Below are 21,095 nucleotides of genomic sequence, written 5' to 3' on the forward strand. Positions count from 1 at the left end.
AACTGCATGCCTTTTGCCCATCCGGGGGTGAAGCCAGGAAACAGTCCAGACTGAGAGGGGTCCCTACGACTAGAGGCAGGGACACCTGGGGGAGATGATACAGAATAGGGGTTTAAATCTCAGCTCCACCACATCTGCCACTTACCAGCATCTCAGGTAAGCATTTTGACATCTCTAAGCCTCCATTCCCTGGCCTGTAAAATTGAGATAATAACTCCTAGGGCTGTGGTGAGGGTTGATATACTACCCAGAGCACCTAGCATCATGCTTGGCAGACACACAACCAGGGCTCGGAGTCACAATGATGATGGTTTCAGGTTTCTCCACACATAAGCACAGTGGGTAGAGGAGTAAGAAGCCCAACAGGTGGCTGAGACATCTCTGCCCTCAAGAGTCTCTCCCCCAGCCTACCTCTGCTCATAGGCCTGCGCAGACTGCTCAATGGCCACATTCATTGTTTTCTTCTGCATCAACAGGCGCCGACGAAGATGCTGGTAGACGTTGTCGTAAGCAGCCTTCTCATACCTCAGGTCCTCGATCTCCTTCCGGAGCTTCGCGTTGGTGGTCAGCATCTGGTCAAAGTGTACAGTGACCTGCAAGGAGGGCTGTGCTTCAAAACAAGGCTCGCTCCTGGGGCATGAGACAAGCTTCCAGAAGGCAGCCAGAGGGTTGAAGGTCTTCCCCTCCCCTCCCACCCCAGGCCCCCCAGAACCACGGTTGGAGCGCTGCCTGGCCTGCATGTACACCATCGTTCACCTTCTCCTGACTCAACCAATGAAATGTACGCCTGCTAATGGCTTCACAGACATCATTCTTTCCTCCTCCGAAGGGAGGGAGAGCTGTCTGCAGAGATTTTGTTTGGCCGCGTTGCACTCTGTGGGATCTTAGTTCCCCATGTGTTCCAGGTGCATTCATGCACACGTGCTCAGGTGTGTCCGACTCTGTGCAACCCTATGGACCACAGTCCACCAGGCTCCTCTGTCCATGGGATTTCCAAGGCAAGAATACTGGGAAATACTGGGGTGGGTTGCAAGTTACTTCTCCAGGGGATCTTCCGGACCTAGGAATCGAACGCATGTCTCTTGCACTACAGGTGGGTTCTTTACCGCTGAGCCACAGGGAAACCACTTAGTTTCTCAACCAGGGATCAAACCCGTGCCCCCTGCAGTGGAAGCAGGGAGTCCGAACCATTGGACAGCCAGAGAATTCCCCCAGAAGACACCTTACATACAAGATTCAAACGGGTTTCCAAAACATGGATCTGTTTCTGCAATTTCCGGGGGTTATTGGCCTCCTGTATTTTTGTGAAGATCTGTCTTTGGGTTACAATTTTTTTCTCCATCTGAACAATCTGAAAAAAAGAGAGAGAGGGGAAAACCCAGCTGTGTTAACATCTGTATGGGGACAAATGCAATAGTTCACTAACTCAAGCATGCTAAAACAGAAACTACCATTTCTTTTCCTATGAATAGAATTTTAATTTCTCTCTTGGATGTGGACTCAACTTAATTTTAGTTTGGGAAAAAATGAGCAACTAAAAGTTTTTATTCTCACTTGTGTGTGTAAATTTCACTCACATAAGGGCAAAAATTTCACTTGACCCTAAAGCCACTGTTTTCCTTGAGAAATGGCATTGATCCCCCAAGAAGCCTTCTGTAACCTTGTTTTTGTTTGGTTGGCAGGTTTTTTGTTTGTTTCTTTTTCTGACTCTTACAATAATGGGGATGCTAGCGACCCTTAAAGAGCAAGTCAGGAGGTGTCACACACCCTGCAACATGTAAGACAGCACCAGACATCCAAAAATTGACCCCCATCCCTTGTGACTGTCCAGTGCGCCTTGAATGTCAGGCAAGGGAAAATCCTCTATAATCTTCTGTGCCTAGAATCAAAATGTCTTTTACATATACACACACAGCATTTTTCATTCTTTTTTTAAATTTTTGGCTGTGCTGGATCTTTGCTGCTGTGCGTGGGCTTTCTCTAGTTGCAGAAAGCAGGGGCTACTCTCTAGCTGCAGTGCAGAGGCTTCTCACTGCTGTGACTTCTGCTCCGACTTCTCAGAGCACAGGCTCTAGACTGCATGTGCTTCAGCAGTTGTGGCTCCTGGGCTGAAGAGCACAGGCTCAACCGTTGAGGAGCATGGGCTTAGCTGCTCCGCAGCATGTGGGATCTTTTCCAGCCAGGGGTGAAGCCCACGTCTCCTGCATTGGCAGGTGGATTCTTTACCACTGGACCACCAGGGAAGTCCTTTCATTCAGTTTTCATGGACAAGTATCCAGGAATGGAGTCACTGTATAAATCAAGAGAATGTTCATTGATTTGTCTGGAACTTAACCAAGACTTGACCATCATTTTGGAAATCTTGACACCAGCACAACCTGGAACATCTTGTGGTTTTTGTTTGGCCATGCTGGGAGGCTTGTGGGCCTCTTAGTTCCCTGACCATGGATTGAACCTGGGCCACTGAAGTGAACACAGCAACTCCTAACCACTGGATGGCCAGGGAATTCCCATGGATCATCTTCTTTGAGTTGTGGACACAAGCCCAAATCAGTCTGCAGTGTGGAATCTGGCCTACTGCCTGTTCCCATAAAGTCTTACTGGCACACAGCCATGCCCATTCTTTGCATTGTCTATGACTGCTTTCAGGCTATGAAGGCAGAATGGAAGAGCTGCAACACAGACCACACGGCCTGTAAAGCCGAAATATTTACTATCAGGCCCTCTGTGGAGCAGTTCGCCAGCCCTGTTCTAGATAAGTCAGGCCAAAACATGAACATATCGAAATACACATAATTTTAGTATAAATAGCTTTCCTTTATGTTTCCTTTATATTATAGCATCATATTGATTTAAAAGAAGAAGGGTAAAGGATTATACCATCTATGAATTTTAATTCAGGATTGTAAAGGAAGTATTATAAAATATTTGCTGTTAAAAACAGGTGCTGGCAGTTGAGTGATTCATAATTTCAAGTGTCAATGACTAGAAAATGATTAAGTTCATTTAGGCTCAGGACTTGTTAAAAATATGCTTTCCTCAGAACTTCCTCTGCTTTTATGGGCACAGATCTCAGCAGCCTCTCTTAAGGGGTAGCAGCTTGTATCAATTAGGAAAACAAGCAACAACAAATTACAGAAAGCCTGGCTAAATAGTGGTTTAAACAAATTATGGTTTATCTTTCTCTCATAATACATTGATGGCTTACGTTCAGTAACTGAAGGATGTGAGGACAAGATCTGTATAATTCACCTGACTTCTCCCTCAAAACATGGCTGCCATAGCACCAGCCTTCACAGTTATGTTCATGGAGGGAAACAGAGGAAGAAATATGGATGACGGGTAGGACCTATATCTAAGACGCTTGCTCCTTCGAAGAAAAGCTATGAAAAATCTAGATATTATATTCAAAAGCAGAGACATCACTTTGCCAACAAAGGTCTGTCTAGTCAAAGCTATGGTTTTTCCAGTAGTCATGTATGGATGTGAGAGCTGGACCATAAGGAAGGCTGAGCACTAAAGAACTGATGCTTTCAAACTGTGGTGCTGGAGAAGACTCTTAAGAGTCCCTTGTACAGCAAGGAGATCAAACTAGTCATCCTAAAGGAAATCAACCCTGAATATTCATTAGAAGGACAGATGCTGAAGCTGAAGCTCCAATACTTTGGCCACCTGATGCAAAGAGCCGACAATGGAGAAGACCTTGATGCTAGGAAATATTGAGGGCAGGAGAAGGGGATGACAGAGGATGAGAAGGTTGGATGGCATCATCAACTCAGTGGACATGAGTTTGAGCAAGCTCTGGGAGATGGTGAAGGACAGGGAAGCCTGGCGTGCTTGCAGTCCATGGGGTTGCAAAGAGCTGGACACAACTGAGTGACTAAACAACAACAACAAACCAGTTGGAGTCTCTGAGCTGGAGGGGCATCTGGTGGGGAAACGTCTGGAAAACGTTTCCTTATTCCTAAAAGAGAGTCATAGGAAGAGATGGTCTGTCTTCTCCTGAAGATGTTGTTCCACATGGATGTGGTGCCTGGAATAGCTGCTGCAGTCCTGCCCACAAAGGACAAATACTTTGATAACCTAACTGAGCTGCTGAATCAACCATCCTGAAGCTTGTATTATTTTTATACTTCCTGTTGGTTTTAGTCACTAAGTCGTGTCCAACTCTTTGCAACCCCATGGACTGTAGCCCGCCAGGCTCCTCTGTCCATGGGATTTCCCGGGCAAGAATGGTGGAGTATGTTGCCATTTCTTTCTCCAGGGGATCTTCCCAATCCAGAGATCAAACCCATGTTTCCTTCATTAACAAGCAGATTCTTTACAACTGAGCCACAAGGGAAGCCTGCTACTTCCTATTAAACGAGATAAAAACATTTTCCTGTTGCCAGTACTTTACTCAGGGAAGGTGGGCTCTGCCCCCAGGCCCAAGGGATAAATCATCATCCATCTAAACCAGAGGCTGGGAATATTTTCCTAAAAGGCCAAAACAGTAAATATTTTAGGCTTTGAGGACCAAGAGACTCACATAACTCTTTTAGGGTATGTAGATACTCACATAACCATTTAAAAAGCAAACATTTAAGATGTAAAAACCATTCTTCACTGGAGGACCATAAACAAATAGACAAGACTTGGTGCTTGCACCATAATCTGCTGCCCCTGGTATACCCCAAACCAATTCTGGAAATTCCATAATTTCCCTTTACCAGTGATTGGCAAAGGAATGGACCTATACCCCAACCCTGGCCAATCAGAGAAAATCTGCTGAAGGGATTTTGTGAGTTATTCTCCCTTTCATAAGAAGAGAATATCATGGAGGAAAAACTCCCATCCATTCTTTATATTTTTGAATGCAATTAGATGAAATATTATACCAGCTAATGTATATTATATCATTATACAAGATGGCCATTTGGCAGCCATGAGGCCAAGAGAGTCTCAGAGAAAAATAAAAAATCCATCATTGTAGAGCTGCTAAACCATCCCTAGGATGGCCTATTTCCAGTCAGACATCTTATTATGTGAGAAAAACAAACCTCTATTTTCCCAACTGTGTTCAGTCAGGAATTGCATTACTTGCAGCCCAACACATTTCTCAAGCAAGATGGTGGCTCAGCAGATCGGACATCAAGGGAACCAGTGGATCTCACACAAAACTGGCAAGGTATAGAAATGCTGCTTATGATTGACATCAGCCAGGTTTTGGACTTTAGCTGGAACACACTGTCTCTCTCCCCAACAAATTCCCTCAGAGCAAAATCAAATTGCTTCATTAGTGCTGACAAAGTCAGGTTCAAGTCAAGCCAGATTCCTTTTCCACTTGGCTCTCCTTTCCTGTTCTATGCACAAGGCAACATCCTCAACACAAACCCACTCCAGCTCTCTTCTGAAATAAAACAAATGACTTGTTTTGATTTATGGGAGGGTAGCGTCCTTCCCCATATATCAGGTGTGGCCTCTGCTGCTCTGAAGGGCTGCCTGTCCCTGCCTGAGCTGACCCCTAGAGTCCTCAGGCTCCAGCTCCTTGCCAAAGGAAGTTATGGCATCAGCTCTTGTGACTAAATTCAGAGCTGTATTCCCTTTGGCACCTTTATGTCAGACACTGCTTTCATGATGCTCAAAGTAATTAGGCTTCAGCCCAATGGGAGACATTACCCAAGCCTGTAGCTGAAGAGGAAATGCACTGCCTACACGAGATGCCCAGCAGGAAGGCATCAGCTTATTAATTATTCTGTGAGGCCAAGCAGGGCCCAGTGGTATCCTTGCCTCCAGTGACCCCTTGAAAGGACAAAGTTCTGGGCACTGTGCGGTGGACACAGCAGGAGGGGATCCTGGGAGCTGGGATGGAATTAGACCAAGAAGGTTTTTGTTCTGGGCAGTGAGTGCCATACTCTTTGGAGGATTAGCAAACTAAATCGCCTTTTCTAATGTTTCTGAGAATCCACATCCCTGTTTCTTTTTTCAATTTTTCTTTGTTCACTTTTTAAAGCTTTTTTTTTTCCTTTGATGTGCACCATTTTTAAAGTCTTTATTGAATTTGTTACAATATTATGGTTTTTTTTAATGTTTTGGTTTTTTGACAGCAAGGCATGTGGGATTTTAGCTCCCCAACCAGGGATCAAACCTGCACCATCTGCATTGAAAAGCGAAGTTTTAATCATTGGACCACCAGGGAAGTTCCCTCTTTGTTCACATTTATTGCCTTCTTCTCATACATTCATATATTCATTCATTCACTCATTCATCAATGTTTATCAAGCCACTGCTTGATGCCAGACAACAGGGGCACCAGACAGAGTGGCCCCTGCCCTCAGGGAACCTACAGTCTAGGACTGGGAACAACCCAGGAAGCATGTTGAGTTCTAGCAGAGGGGAGATAGAAGATAATTTGGACACACACAGTAGGGGCACATAGCAGAGAAAAATGAAGGGACAGTTATCCTGCATAAACAGTCTTTGAGCTGAGACCCAAAGGATGAATAAGACTCCCCCAAGCAGAGAGGATGGGGCCCAGCACTCCAGGCAGAGGGAAGAGCATGTGCAAAGGCAGAGATGAGAGACAGCAGTGTGGATCCATAAAGGCAGCCAGTGTGGATGGAGCACAGAGGGCAAGGGGTGGGGGGCATTTACTCCAGGATCCAGAGTGCCCTACTTCTCTGAGTACCCCCACTGAGTGTGCTATTTGTTCCTGGCCAGAAACCTAATACCAGGGGGATATACTTTAAACTGGACAGAGGCCATAGAGAAGGCCTCCCTGAGACCTGAGAAAGTCACCTTTAGGCTGAGAAATGGAGAGGGCAATGGCAACCCACTCCAGTACTCTTGCCTAGAAAATCCCATGGACAGAGGAGCCTGATGGGCTGCAGTCCATGGGGTCACTAAGAGTCGGACACGACTGAGCGACTTCATTTTCACTTTTCACTTTCATACACTGGAGAAGGAAATGGCAACCCACTCCAGTGTTCTTGCCTGGAGAATCCCAGAGACGGCGGAGCCTGGTGGGCTGCCGTCTATGGAGTCGCACAGAGTCAGACACGACTGAAGCGACTTAGCAGCAGCAGCAGCAACAGCAGACTGAGAAAAAGATAAGCAACTAGGGTGAGGCATTTGGGGGCAGCATATGCAAAGGCCCTGAGGTGAGAAAAGACAGCATTATTTGGGGGGAAAAAGAGAAAGTCTTTTGCAGCTGGAGTGAGAAGACTTAAGGCAGGAATAATACGGGATGAGCCTAGAGGGGTAGGCAGGGGCTAGATCACATAGTGACTTTCGAACCACAGTAAGGGATGAATGCTATCCAGCAAATGTCTCCAGCTTTTTGTTTTCTGGATCCATGAGGACTGCACTTCCTAGGCCCCTTTATGAATGGATAGAGTTGACTATTTTTGGATGGGTATGGGCACTGGGGGTATTTATGGGTTCTGTAGACTGTCTTGAGTCAATGGGTCATGAGCAGATGTGACGCACTGGAACACTTAATTGCCAGGGTGAGACCCTCAGGATCTCATTTTTTTCTACCACAACCCCTGGCAGTGTCCAAGATGGGGGCTATCCCATCAGCCTGGCCCCAGGATGAGAGGATTTAAGAGCCCCTAGCCAATCTACAATAGACCATAAATCATGTATGAAAAAGAAACCTCTGTTGTTTTAAACCACTGAGTTGGGGAGAGGGAGAGTTTGTTACTGCAGCATACCTAACCTCTCCTGACTGATACAGTAAGGACTTGGGCATTTATTCTAAGTATAATAGGGAGGCACTGGAGACCACAGTGGGGAAATGGATCAATAGAACTGAGAGATTAGGGGTTACAATGGTGGTAGAGACAGGTTTAGAAAAGCCAGCAGTGCAGGGTATGGTGGGGAGTACACCTCCCCCACTCCTACCCCTTGCTCAGTGTTCTGGTTAACCCTTTAAGAGAAAGACCACACCTTCTCATCCAGTTCAGCCAACAGCAGTTTCATTGATTTAATCAGGGCCTCATAGTCCTCCTTAGTTTGCAGCAGGAAACGCAGTTCCACGTAGTTTTTCTCATTGAGATCCAGGTTCCTGGAGGACTTGATGAGATTCAAAAGCAGGGTGATCTCATCTTGCTCCTCCTGAAGGGTCTTGATTTCCTTGCTGTTGGGAAAGCAGCACATGATTAACCCTGAACCCCTGGCTTTGCCTGGATCGGACACTCCAGGCCCCTTGACCCTGAAAGGAAACTCAGAGAGGTACTTCCCAACCCAGCGAGTTGGAAGGGACTCACTCAAGGTCTCTAGTCCAGGTCCTGAACTTACATCACCTCTGACCCAGTTCACTGCAACTTCCACTGCTCTGCACCCTTCTCTGAGTGATATTTTTTTTTTCTCCTCAGAACAATTTGCAGCTGTGCCTGTCAAAACCCATTACCTAGACATGATGGGAGCCCCCAAGTTTTCTTTTGCCAGCAGCTCACTGGCATCTGTCTGATTTCGCAGACCTTCTTTTCCAGCTTTCCAGCCAATTATCTCTGGTAATGACAGGCAAACCCATCAGACATGATCTTTCAACTGTGCATCACCACAGAGTTGCAGAGGAACCTGTAACCCCCACCAACTCCTCTATTCGGGGGCTAATGATTTATGAAATTGGCTGACATGAGTTGTCTTTCTCTCCCTTGTCTACTCTGGAGAAGAGAGGAGGTCGAGGACGTGGGCAAATGGAGATTTTGAAAAGAAAAGAAGGCTCGGGCGACTGTACAGCAATTGAACAATGTGAAATTGGCACAGAGGCCAAACTTCTTGCAAAGTCCTTGCAGCCTATTCCCACTGCTCAGTGCAATTTGCAGGCTTGCGGCCTCAACGCCCTTTGGAAGCTTGGAGAAATGCAGCATTTCAGGTCCCAACCCAGGACCTGCTGAATCAGAATCTGCTTTGCAACAAGATGCTCAAGTGACCTCTACGCACTTTAAAGTTTTGGAAGCACCACTCTAGAACAGTAAAGAACATTCAAGGGCAGGGGTCTGCAAAGACTTTTCTATAAACAGTAAAGAGTAAATATTTTAGGTTTTGTGGGCCAGAGGACCTCTGTTGCATCTATTCAACAGAGCAACCATATGAAACACAAAAATGAATAGGTGTGGCTATGTGCCAGTAAAACGTCATAAAAACAGGCCGCCAGTAAGACTTGGCTCATTAGCCACTACTGCTCTAAAGCAGCACTGTCCAGTAGATTACTCTGCAGTGATGAAAATGTTCTCTAGTTGCTCTGTCTGATAGCATCCACCAGGCACATGTGGCTACAGAGCACCTGAAATGTGGCTGGTGAAACTGAAGAACTGAATTTCTAATTTTATTTTTTGTAACTAATTACCAATGTAAATGGCCACATGCGGCTAGGGGCCACTGAGAGCACATCTAGTTCCAGAGCATCTTGTCTTCTAAACCTGGCCCTTGGGACTTCTCTGCCCCTCTTAAGCCCCTCATGGGAGGGGTCTTTGTAAAGGTACAGAGGAAAAAGGGAGAGAGCAGGATAATCCATCAAAGACAAGCTTTCCAGGTGTAGTGAGGTCAGAGAAAAGCAAAAGGAAGGTTTGTCCATCTTTAGGCAGGGCTGGGACTGCAGTGAGGGGAGTGAGGTGCTTCAAAAATTAAGGAAATCTTCACTCTCAGGGTGGTATAGGTGCGAGGTCAGCACTGGGAAAAAGCACTTCCTTAAATATTGTACCCTAGCTACCTCACTTACCTCAGCCCAGTTTTCCTTCTATTTTGGGGTGTTTATGTCTACTCTTCCACTCCCCTTCCCCGCTTCAGTTCCATCACAGTGAAACCAGATCAAATGGACCAGGGTAGGGCACAGTAGGATGCAGAAGAGTAAGAAAGATTCAAGAAAAACTGAAGACACACCAAGAAGTAGGCATTTCCTGATGCCCACACCAAGGATAGGCTGTGAATCAAGATCTCCAGGCACAGAAGTGCAGGTTGTGGACTGCACAGCCCAAGGGAGCACCATCTACTTGAAAACATATCACCAATTTGCTGATTTATTGTACTTTTCTGAGAGACAGTTCAGTTCAGTTCAGTTCAGTCCAGTCGCTCAGTGATGTTAGACTCTTTGCGACCCTATGAACCACAGCACGCCAGGCCTCCCTGTCCATCACCAACTCCCGAAGTCCAACCAAACGTCCATTGAATTGGTGATGCTGTCCAACCATCTTATCCTCTGTCATCCCCTTCTCCTCCTGCCCTCAATCTTTCCCAGCATCAGGGTCTTTTCAAATGAGTCAGCTCTTCGCATCAGGTGGCCAAAGTATTGGAGTTTCAGCTTCAGCATCAGTCTTTCCAATGAATATTCAGGACTGATTTCCTTTAGGATGGACTGATTGGATCTCCTTGCAGTCCAAGGGACTCTCAAGAGTCTTCTCCAACACCACAGTTCAAAAGCATCAATTCTTCGGCACTCAGCTTTCTTTATAGTCCAACTCTCACATCCATACATGACCACTGGAAAAACCATAGCCTTGACTAGACGGACCTTTGTTGACAAAGTAATGTCTCTGTTTTTCAATATGCTGTCTAGGTTGGTCATAACTTTCCTTCCAAGGAGTGTCTTTGGCCATGTTTTAACAAAATCTCTACATAACAATGATGTTTCCAACAGATGGCAGTAAAGAATCTTGAGAAAAGGGTGCCTTTTTCTAATTCACATAGTGATTCCATATTGACTAGCAGTGGCTCTGAGTAAGCCAATCCATGGAAAATCTAAAGAACTCCTCTAGCCTCTGAACTTCACACGTCATCTAACAGTCAAATTTTCTTTCTAATAACAGGCAGTTACTGCCTGTATAAACATTTTAGATGTAAAGGAATCACCTTTCCTTGGACGGAATCTAAGAATGCCTATTTAACGTTTGTTTCTTCAACCCCCGAGAACACCTTTCTGTTGCCCAAGGAAAACTATATATAATTTCTAGGGCAACTCAAGTTCAAATATTCAGTCTTGAAGATCCCAAAAGGTCACACAAGCAGGAAACGTCCTTTGGGGTATCCACTGCCGGGTGATTTCCCCTTCTCTGGGAACTCCCCACCTTCATTGCTAGAACCGCTGGGGATACCCACAGCTATTTTTTGTCCTATAGTTCAACCCCTAGGCCACAGCTGATTGGGCCAGAAGCAGACACCAGACCCAAGCTGAGACAATCAGATTCTCCCTCTCCTGAGAATTCTGGGATGGATTCTCAGAATTCTGGAATTGATTAAGGACAGTCTCTCTGTGTGGCCCTTGGTAGCTCAAGAATTAGAGGAAGCCATCTCCCACCAGCCACAGCTGAGACTCAAGAAAAGGAAGAACAAAACTCATGTGTTGAAAGAAACAGGAACCAGAAATGGCTTCTAGTTTGGGTCCTTTCCTGAAACATGGGTGCTCCGCTCCCCTCGGGGTCCCTGAGACACCCTGAACTCTGAGAATTTATCTCCTTTCCCCACTGAAGCTATCCCAAATTGGTTCATGCCCCAGAGGCCACATCAGAAGGCAAGCCCCATGAAACCAAACCCCATTTCTCTGACCATCACTTACTGCTGGTTTGTGATCTTCCGCTGGGAGCGGAAGTTAAAGGACTTCCGACTGTCCACCATCTTCCGGAATTGCTGCCTCAGCTTCCGAAGCTCCCCCTCAGCCAGCTGCTCTTTGGTCTTCTCTGAAGGTTCCTGGGAACTTTCAGGGTCTTTTCTCCTGTACTTCTTCTGGGTGAGACAGGGTGGTTATTAAGCAACAGGTTAGGTGACTAGAAAAGCCCACATTTCAACTCAAGGATGGAAGGCAAGAAGGGTGCTTGGGGCAGAGCTAGAGTTGAAAGACCACCCTTGGGTGATGTCAACTGCTTGCGTGTTACATGGAAAACCTGCCCTGGGTTGCTGGGGTGGAGAGGAGACTGGACTTCATTATTACATACTGAAGAGGTGGCCTTGCTGTGTGACCTTGGGTGAGTCACTTAACATCTCTGAGTCTCCAGTCTTTCATCTATAAAACGGGTACACACAGATTTGCTGTCAAGATTCCATGAGCTAATATGTATTTAGTGGACAGCACAATGCCTAACCCCACAGTAAACCCTCTATACATAGGAGCTATTATTACCCACCATTGGCATCTTGAAGGAATTGTGCTTTTCCTCTGCTCAGACACCGTACCCAGGGAGGTCAAAGCCAGCAAGTGCTCTTCTCTCTCTCTGCAATGCCCTGTCCACAGTGGCAAAACAAAGAAAACTAGTGAGCCACCCCTGCTGGTGGTGCCGGACCCAGCAGCACCCTCTCCCTTCTCCACCCCCCGCAGACCTCCCTCCTCCCACAGTTTGGCACCAGAGGAGGACATGACAGATGGCTGCCCGGGTGTGAAAAGAGGCTTTTTTTTTTTTTTTAAAGCAATGTTTTCCTGAAACCTGTTCCTCTCCCAATTTATTATTAGGAGCCAGGCAGATGGTTCTGGCATGTTGGTTACCCTCTTGCTCCCTGTGTTCCCAAAGAAGAGGGGCAAAATGGCATCAAGGCAGTGTGTCCTCTGATGGGGTTACATTGAAATTCACCCAGCTTCAGCTGTGAGGACAACCTCCCCTCGTTTTTAAAAGCAGAAGCCAGTTGTACTGAGATGCATTAGGTATTCAGAGGTGCGAACAATGCTAACTCTATGAACTCCATGGGGCTGTAAGATCCACTGCACCCCAACTTCCAGACTTCAGGAACTAAATTCCTAAACTAGAAACTCTGAGCTCTGCCACCCACTGAAGGGTTCTACAGTGCAGCGGTTTAAAGCATTGCTGTATCAACCATCAAATCTCAGCAAAAATTCCTCCTTGGCCACTTGTTAACTTTGGACAAGTCATTTCAGTTTTCTGGGCCTTGATTTCCTCATCTGGAAAATAGGAGAAATTCTAGAAGCCATTTCAGGTTGTTCAGCAGGTAAGGCACTAAAACAAGCACAAAGTAAGAACTCAGTAAATGGGAGCTGTTATGATATGCTGTTATATGGGTCTTTTCATATGATGACAGTTTAGCATTAAAAAAAATTTATGTGGGCTTATGGAGCATCCAGCATTCCTCTGTCTCCTGTAGCAATACCTGGAATTTCCAGTAAGAAGCTACCCTCTCTCTCACTCCTGGTCATTTCTGGATTGGAACCTGTGACTCTGGATGGGCCAATCATAGTGCCAGAACCCTGGCCAATCTGCATAATCTCAGGGCCCTGGCCCAAGTGATCAATTCTGTGATAGGTCCGTGACCCCCAGCAGAGTAAATGGTGGAATTTAAGCTTGCACAGTCAGGAAGAGAGAAATTCTGTTTCCTGCTGCACTTTAACCTGTGAATGGGGTTGGGAGTGGCTGACAACCATCTTGCCTCTTCAGGAAGCCTAAGAATAACGCTATCTTGGAGAACAGAAGACAAACTCAAGAGAAATTTAACCTTGGGGGAATCATCTGAGGCCCTGGATATAGCCAAGCCTGAAGATACTCTGGGTCATGTCCAATTACATGAATCAGCATATTCACTTAAAGTAATCCAAGATGAGTTTTCTGTTGCTTGCAATCAAATGAGTTCTCCTGCCTGCAGTACCTAAATCTCTTTAGCACACAAACTAAGAGGCTACTGTGTGCTAAACATTGTAAGGAATTCAGGTGTAAGTCAACCTTCAAGGTGCTATGAACCCTGCCCTAGGTAAAATAGTGGGAAAAGGTGCACAAAGAAGATGATTTTCAATTTGGGTTTTGAAGGATTAATAGGAGTTCACCATGCAGAGAAGAAAAGTGGGGAAGAAATTGGGGGTAAAGAGAACTGTCTGGGCAAAGGCTGAGTGGCAAGTGAATAAAAGGAGTGTTCAGAGACAAGTGTGTGCTGTAGTATAGATCGCAGCACCCACTGGGAATAGCCAAGAGGTTTGGAAAAGCCAGGATGTTCCTTAAAAGCAGGGATGTAAGAAGATCACCCTTTAAGAGATGAGGTGATTGTCTCCCAACAACCACTTCTCCTTCATGAAGAGTTGTTGCCACAGTAGCTGCCTGACCAGGGCTTATACTTCCCAACTCCTCCTGAATCTATGCATGCCTATGAATTCTCACCCATGGGATGTGAGCAGAGAGATGTGTCCCTTCCAGACCATGACTTTAAGAAGTGGATGTGACATTTCCATCTTCTCTTCCCTGCTCTGACATCTCTGGGAAGTGCAACCACAGATGGGCAGAGCCACAAGACAGGTTCCCTAAACCAACTTGTGGAAGAAGTCACCTGCCAACCATGAGCATCCTCATTGGACTGTTAACCAAAAAAAGAAAGTAATTTCTATTATATTAAGCCAATGAAATGTGGGAATATCTTGGTTATAGAAGCTAGCTATAACATGTTATAACTAGCATGACTCTTAGAACACCATAAGTTCTTAACAGGACTCTGATTTTGTCCCTCCTCAATGTGCCCAGTTCTAGAGGATGAATCATGATTGGTTCCCACTAATCCTAGTAACCCTATTTCCCTTTGTCAATGATTGGTCAAAAGATGAGCATGTGACCCAGATCTGGCCAATGGAACTTCAGGAGAAGTCTATTCCTATTCCTTTATGACAAAAAGAGCTTGTCCCTAGTCCCCTTTCTTTTGCTTTTGGAGATTATTGTGAAAGAATGATAGTTGATGCTGGAGCAACCATCCTATGATCATGAGGAGAAATATCACTGTCACACTAAAGAGAGTGAAGAAGAAATATGGGGGGAAATTTAGGTCCTCACTGACACTGTTTGCCACTGCCCCATTCTTAGAACAGCCTACCTCTTGGCTTCTTGTTAAGTGAAATAGTTAAGTGTCACTACTGGTCAAGGTACCCTTATCAAGTATTTTCTTCGTTGCAGCCTACAGCATTCCTGCCTTACATGACCCACTACCTTGAAAATTATTCTCAAGTTGCTGGGTGACAGGACAGTCACTGAGGCGATAGGACCTTTGACATTTCCCTAATATGTTCTAGGGGGTTTCTAGAGGGTTTGGAGACTAACTGAATTTTGGTAAATCACATCTGAAGGAAAATATCTATTTCTGGAAAATTTCCACAGACAGGGAAGTAGAGTAAAGACTAAAGTTCTATAGCTTGTTTATTTCTGGAAGAGCCCTCAACGTAGGCCTACAGGCTATAGCAGGATTTATTAGACTGAAAAAATTTGGGCAAAGGATACTCACTTTAGGACCTCTTTAAATTATAGAATTTTGTGCAGCTCCAATTTCATATGGTCCAGGAGCTTTTCTATATCTAAAGACTCTTTTGATCCTAAGTGGATCTGTAATGCACCTTTCTAAAAGTATGACTAAAGGATATATGACATTCACTGACAATGTGATTTCTCTCTCTGATCTTCAGTCTCCTCATCTGTCGAATGGAGATACTCACCCACATCCTCAGTACAAAATAATGTATATAAAGCTCTTTGCGCAGAAGCCTAGCACATAATAGGTGCCTGATGAATGTAACTTGTCTGTGAATCACGATTTTTAAGTATCAGTTTATCTTGCCCTTGAGCTAATTGGTTGTGTTGTATGTTTTCCCCCAAGAACTGGAGACTCCATCAACTTTTACCTTGTTGCTTGATACACATACATACACACAGAGAAAGAACCAGGCTCCTCCTGGGACACTGGCTTTTCTCCAGCTTCTAGACACCAACACAGACCCTTCTGAGCCCTCTGGGCTGGGCCCACTCTGTTCCCTGGGAAGAGATCCACCCTCATTCACACAGCTTGGACTTCAGAGAGCCCTGCAGGGTGTCCTGGCCCCTGGCACACCACCCTCTTGGTCAGGGTTCTCAAACTCAAGGCCCACGGGGCAAATTCAACCTGCCTTCAGTTCTGGTTAGCAGGCAGTGTTTTAAAATGTGAATGTGGGTCATGCTGTCTCTCTCCTGACTACAGGCTCTATTCCTCCCCATTGCCTAACTCCTCCTCCCCTCCATTCCCACATTTCCTGTTTTGGGAGCCAGCAAGAATTTGAGTATGCAATTCTTGGGAGGAATCTCAAAGCTGCCCATGCAATGGAAAGTGTTAAGAAATCCAGAGGTCCGGGTCAGGGAGCATCATGAAAGTGCCTCCAGCTCCCTGGACCTCCCGCTACCTACTACAGTATCGTAATCCTGGGCACATGATTAGCTCTTAGCAAATACTATTGGAATGAATGAAGTCTCCTAGTGGGTGGAGACTTTATTGTCTAATATTTAATTAGTTGAGGTAGAGGGGGCAGGCTCCTCCTCTGCTGCTGAATTTTAACAATCTGCCCTTAAAAGAAAATCCTGACCCCTGGAAGGGCTCTGCAGGGCCCCTGGGACAGTTTACTATGTGGATTATAAAGGCCAAGTCTGAAAGAGAAGGATCCTACCAAAATTAAGTCAAGGCTGCATAACCTGGTGGAATGTTAAAACATGCTTGCAGCGCTAAGCGGGGCGTAGAACACAAATTTTTAAAAATTGGGATAGTTTCGGGGGGGGGTGAAAGTTTGTTGGGCTTCCTTGGAGTTATTTGACACACTGTAATTTATTTATGTTTAATTGATGGGGGTCAGGATATTTTGCAAGTTGAGGGGCAGCTAAACCTCTGACGTCGGGGGCCAGGGGCAGCCACCAGGTATTTGATTTCCCCAGCAGGGGGCGCTGTGACGCAGCAGGCGCGGCTGCAAGCGCAGAGAAACTCACCAGCGGCGGCCTGCAGGACCGCTCCCACCGCGTGTCCGACGTCGGCCGCAGCTGCGTGTCGGACGGCGCTGGGAGAACAGCTAGCTGCACCGCTGTGCTGGCCCGCGCCGACCCCAAGCCCCAGGTCCGGGCGTTCTCGGGCCCCTGGAACGGCGCCTTTGTGACTCGCACAGACGGACGTTCTCCCCTGGAAGGTGCTGGGAGGGTGCAGAGCCCTGAAGTGAGAAGCAGAACAGCCCATCAGAGGAAGGGGTTTTTTTCGGAGGGCAAGAGGGGTAGCGACACTCTCCTCGGAGACACCCCTGACACACTAATTGAACCCTCACAGCACTGCTTGACTCAATGACAGTTATCCTTCCGTGACTTGGCCACTCACATCGCCATTCAGGCTCCAATGTCCTCTCTTATTCACACGAATCTCCTCCCGCCTCACATTCGAGGTCCTTACAGCAATCCTACTGGGTGCATAATTTACATACACAAACGCAAAGGAACCCAGATCTTCTTGCTTTGGAAACAAATACCCACAAGTGCAGGGGAATTTGTCCATCAATTTTCTTCAGGAGCACCCACCCTCATCCTCTGTGAGCTTAACATAGGGCACCCTAGTCTGATCCTGTTTACCTATGACCAGCACCATAGGTGGTCAGCATTTTTCACTGGCCTAACTGCGTTTGATTGTTAAAAGATAAACATTTCTTCATACAAATGGCCCTGAAATACAAGCCAACCACTTCCTCTGAGGCTAAACTCAAGAAGCAGCCACACTGCTGAAGGGAACAGATTACTGGTTTTCTAGGGTAATTTCGATGCCTGTGATTTCCACCTTACCTCCAGCCACTTGAATGAATGGTAGCTCAGTCTCACTAAGCTCTCCATTCTCTTATCCCTAAACTCGTGGGACAAGATGTGTTTTAGAAGTTACTGTGTTTGGGGTTTCAGAAAGGTGCTTTGGTGCACAAGGAAGCATGTTGCCCCTGATGTTGCTGGCAACCATGTAACCGTGAGGGAAGTTAGTGGGACAAATGAGATTTGGGCAACATGTCAAAATCAAACACACTGACATTTCTGCAAGAAAACATGAATATTAATAAGAAGTAGAATAAATAAAGATCATAAGCAGCTTCATGTCAGGCCTCGATGACTCACACAAAGTGTTTTGGGACAAGTGTTACCAGTCTCATTTTACAGATAAGGAAGCTGAGGCTCAGAGAAACATAATGACTTTTACAGTTAGTGGAGGATCCAGGATTTGAACCCAGAGCTGCCTCTAGAGACTCATGCTTCATCACAATTCTGAGTGAATCCACAGCTCCAAGCCTGAGAAGTTCTGGTAGCTGGTATCTACCATCTCTCTGATATTTAAAGGGCTGCTCTAGCCCTCAGCTCCATATATAGCCCAATGACTCATAATTTCAAGTGTCAACGACTGAAAAATGATTAAGTTCAATTAGGTTCAGGACTTGTTAAAAATAGGCTTCCCTCAGAAGAATTTACTCTCTCTGCCTTTATGGGCACAGATTTCAGCAGCCTCCATGCAGAGAAGTGCAAGGCTTTTTAAATTAGAACATGCCAGAATCAATTCTGCTAAAGGGATCTTCAGCTCCGTCAGCGGGGCTTGGAGCAGAGTGAGATGCCAACTTGCCAAAATGATGAGCCAGCGGTGAGAAGTGTTGGCGATAGCAGCATCTACAGAATGGAGGAGGAAATTAGAATCAGGCTACAGAGGGGCTAGGCAAAGGCATTTGGCCACAGACCAGGAAGCTGATTGTCCAAATGACTCTTTGACAAGGAATCAGAAACCCACCTGAAATAACTCAAAATGATATTTTTTTCTCTCCAGCATCTGCTCCCCTTCCTCCTTCCCAACAGATCCCAATTTGTTCAGGTAACCATCCCTCTCCCATTCAGCCTATGTGACCAGGAGAAATTGATTTTCGCACACATCTCCAGAATCACTCTCAATTACTCTTAGCCCGTCACAGCTATCCCATCCTCCTTGCCAATGATTGGACCTGGAAGCTAATTTTAAGCCAGTTTGTGCATAGCATTCTCCTGGAGATTGCAACTGGCCCAGGAATTGGCACATAACTGACAGTGGCCTAGTCAGACAGAAAGGAAGAATTTACAGGCCAGGGCTTTTTTTCTAGCTCCACAGATGGGAACAAGGAAGCACGTTGCCCTGCTGTTGCTGGCAGCCCTCCTGTAACCATAAGGGAAGGAAATGTGAGATCAAAGCCAACACGTTATACAGGGGGGAGCCTAAAGAGAACGGCAGAACAGTGTAGCTGGAACTCCAAACATACCATACCTGAAATCTACCTTGGTTCCACACGTCTTGTTTTTGGTGTTTTTTTTTTCTTTTTGGCCATCCCAAAAGGCATGTGGGATCTTAGTTCCCTAACCAAGGATCAAACCTGTGCCCCCTGTCCTGGGAGCTCAGAGACTTAACCACTGGACCACCATGGAAGTGCCACACTTCTTGTTAAAGAAGTTAACACATTTTTTTGTTTAAGCCAATCCAGATTTCTATTTCTTCTAGCCAAAAGTATACTAAACTATATGAATATCATGGTTATAGCATGTAAACCGGAGGCAGATCCCCATGAGGAACAAGAACCAAGAACTAGAAAGCTGTCAGAAATCAAAATAGCTCCTCTCTCCAGCTCTCTCTCTCTTTTGAATCACCTGATCTCTCAACTTGGTCTCTTATTTTTAAAGACAAATTTCTCCTCCCCTCAGCTTGCTTCTTATGAATTCCCATTTTAAAGTCCACATTAAAAGAAATCAAGGTCTTCTGAATTTCAACTTCCCAGAAAAAAGAACCCAAATCCAAATCCAGTCTGGATTTGGTGTCCACTGTTATGGCCAGGGGGCCACTATCAGGTGACAAAACTGCCCTTCCCCAGGGACTGTGAAAATAATTCTCAAAACAGGTGAGGGCACAGTCATAAAATGGAGAGAACTCTGGACCAGGTGTTACGATATCCAGATTCTAGTCCTAGCTCTGCCACTGAAGTGTGGTATGCTCTTAGGAAAGTCAGTTGACCTCTCTGAGCCTTAATTTCTTCAGACTGCCAGGGCCAAGTTGAGAATTTTAAAGCCTGAAAAGACTGTAAAATATTTCATCCCACTTACAGCACTGAAAATAAAAACAGTACTGATTCATAAGATAAGGGTCAAGTAGTCTGATAGGATTCTGACTTCTGCTATGATGCTTTTTCAAATAAAATGATGCACCGTTTTGGGGAAAAGCACTTTTGGGTGTCCCTACTTTACTGGTGCCCTTGGTACTGCTTTCATTTGTCTTTGGGTAACTCAGCAAAGGTTACCCCCTCCAGCCCAGCACTGCTGAGCAGCCTAATGGCCGTGCTGGTGGCATGTGGTGTCACCCAACCCTGCCTTCTGCTATCACGGACTGGATAAGAACCCCTCGCCCAAGTTAGACAGAATTTAGACCCAAAAAAGTCCCTGGGAAACAAAAGACTGATGAATAGAGGGTGCAAGAGCCAGGAGACTGTGTGAAGTCAGGGCTGGGGCAGCCAGTTTTCCCCAAGTGTATGCACTTCTTGCAAAGAGTCGGACACAACTGAAGTGACTTAGTGTGTGCGTGTGTGCGCAAGCACGCACACACACACACACACACACACACACTGCTCAGAGGTTGACTACACACAAAGCCCTTCCCTCACGTCTTCCTTGCTGACAAAATCCTGATTTGTATTCTAGAACTGAGTATAGAACACTGAATCTACAGAAGGTGAGCCCACTGAAAGCTTGGGGGCAGCCAATGAGATGTGAGGGAGAGTCCACTGGGAGGTTTGGGACAGATCCAAATGCTAGCTGAAACTCCACTGCACAGAGGTGTGAGCTGAAGTGCCGGGCCCAGGGGCAGAGGGATCTGAATTGTATTCCGGCCGCAGACCTGTAAACCCACCCAAGACTCCACGGACTGCCCAAATGCCTGTAATAATCTCCATGTCTGCGCACACCAGCTTCTGTCATTTGCAGTCAGAAACATCATCTACCAAGGGAGTGGGCATTATTGGTATTTAAAATCTTCAGATTATTCTCTAATGGGATCCAGAACTGCCCCACTCCTGGCCTCCCTTTCACTGAAGCCAGAGTTGCCAATTATTATCTCAGTGGCAGACTTCTGAGATAAGAAATCTGTACACGCTACAGAAAGTAATGCAGTCTCATACAGCAAGACTGATAAACATGTTTATACTCTTCAACCCAGGAAACCTAAACCTGAAGATTCATCCTAAGAAAACAAGCCAACAGCAAAAAAAAAGAAAAAAAATTTAAAGAAAAATCCATAGACACAAAGATGCCCATTGTAACATTATCTCTACAGGAGAATGAACCTGTGCTTTTGGGGTCAGAATCCAGGCTCTTTGGTGAAGGAGAGTTGGAGCA

The 21,095-nt window shown here is 45.8% G+C and overlaps 1 protein-coding gene across 2 annotated transcripts in view; it reads right to left on the reverse strand.

The window, feature by feature from the left end:
- The window catches only part of CCDC63 (coiled-coil domain containing 63), a 65,229-nt gene that overhangs the window by 34,362 nt on the left and 9,772 nt on the right, over positions 1-21,095 (reverse strand). For both annotated transcript variants that reach the window (XM_043901853.1, XM_043901854.1), the window contains exons 2-7: positions 16,674-16,888; positions 12,102-12,198; positions 11,537-11,703; positions 7,930-8,119; positions 1,232-1,351; positions 412-593 (exon numbers count right to left, since the gene is read on the reverse strand). In XM_043901853.1, the coding sequence (XP_043757788.1) occupies positions 412-593; positions 1,232-1,351; positions 7,930-8,119; positions 11,537-11,703; positions 12,102-12,110 (668 nt within the window). In that variant the 5' untranslated portion in view covers positions 12,111-12,198; positions 16,674-16,888. The remainder of the gene's footprint in view (positions 1-411; positions 594-1,231; positions 1,352-7,929; positions 8,120-11,536; positions 11,704-12,101; positions 12,199-16,673; positions 16,889-21,095) is intronic.

This window comes from Cervus elaphus, chromosome 5 (genome assembly GCF_910594005.1).
Source record: "Cervus elaphus chromosome 5, mCerEla1.1, whole genome shotgun sequence".
NCBI lineage: Eukaryota > Metazoa > Chordata > Mammalia > Artiodactyla > Cervidae > Cervus > Cervus elaphus.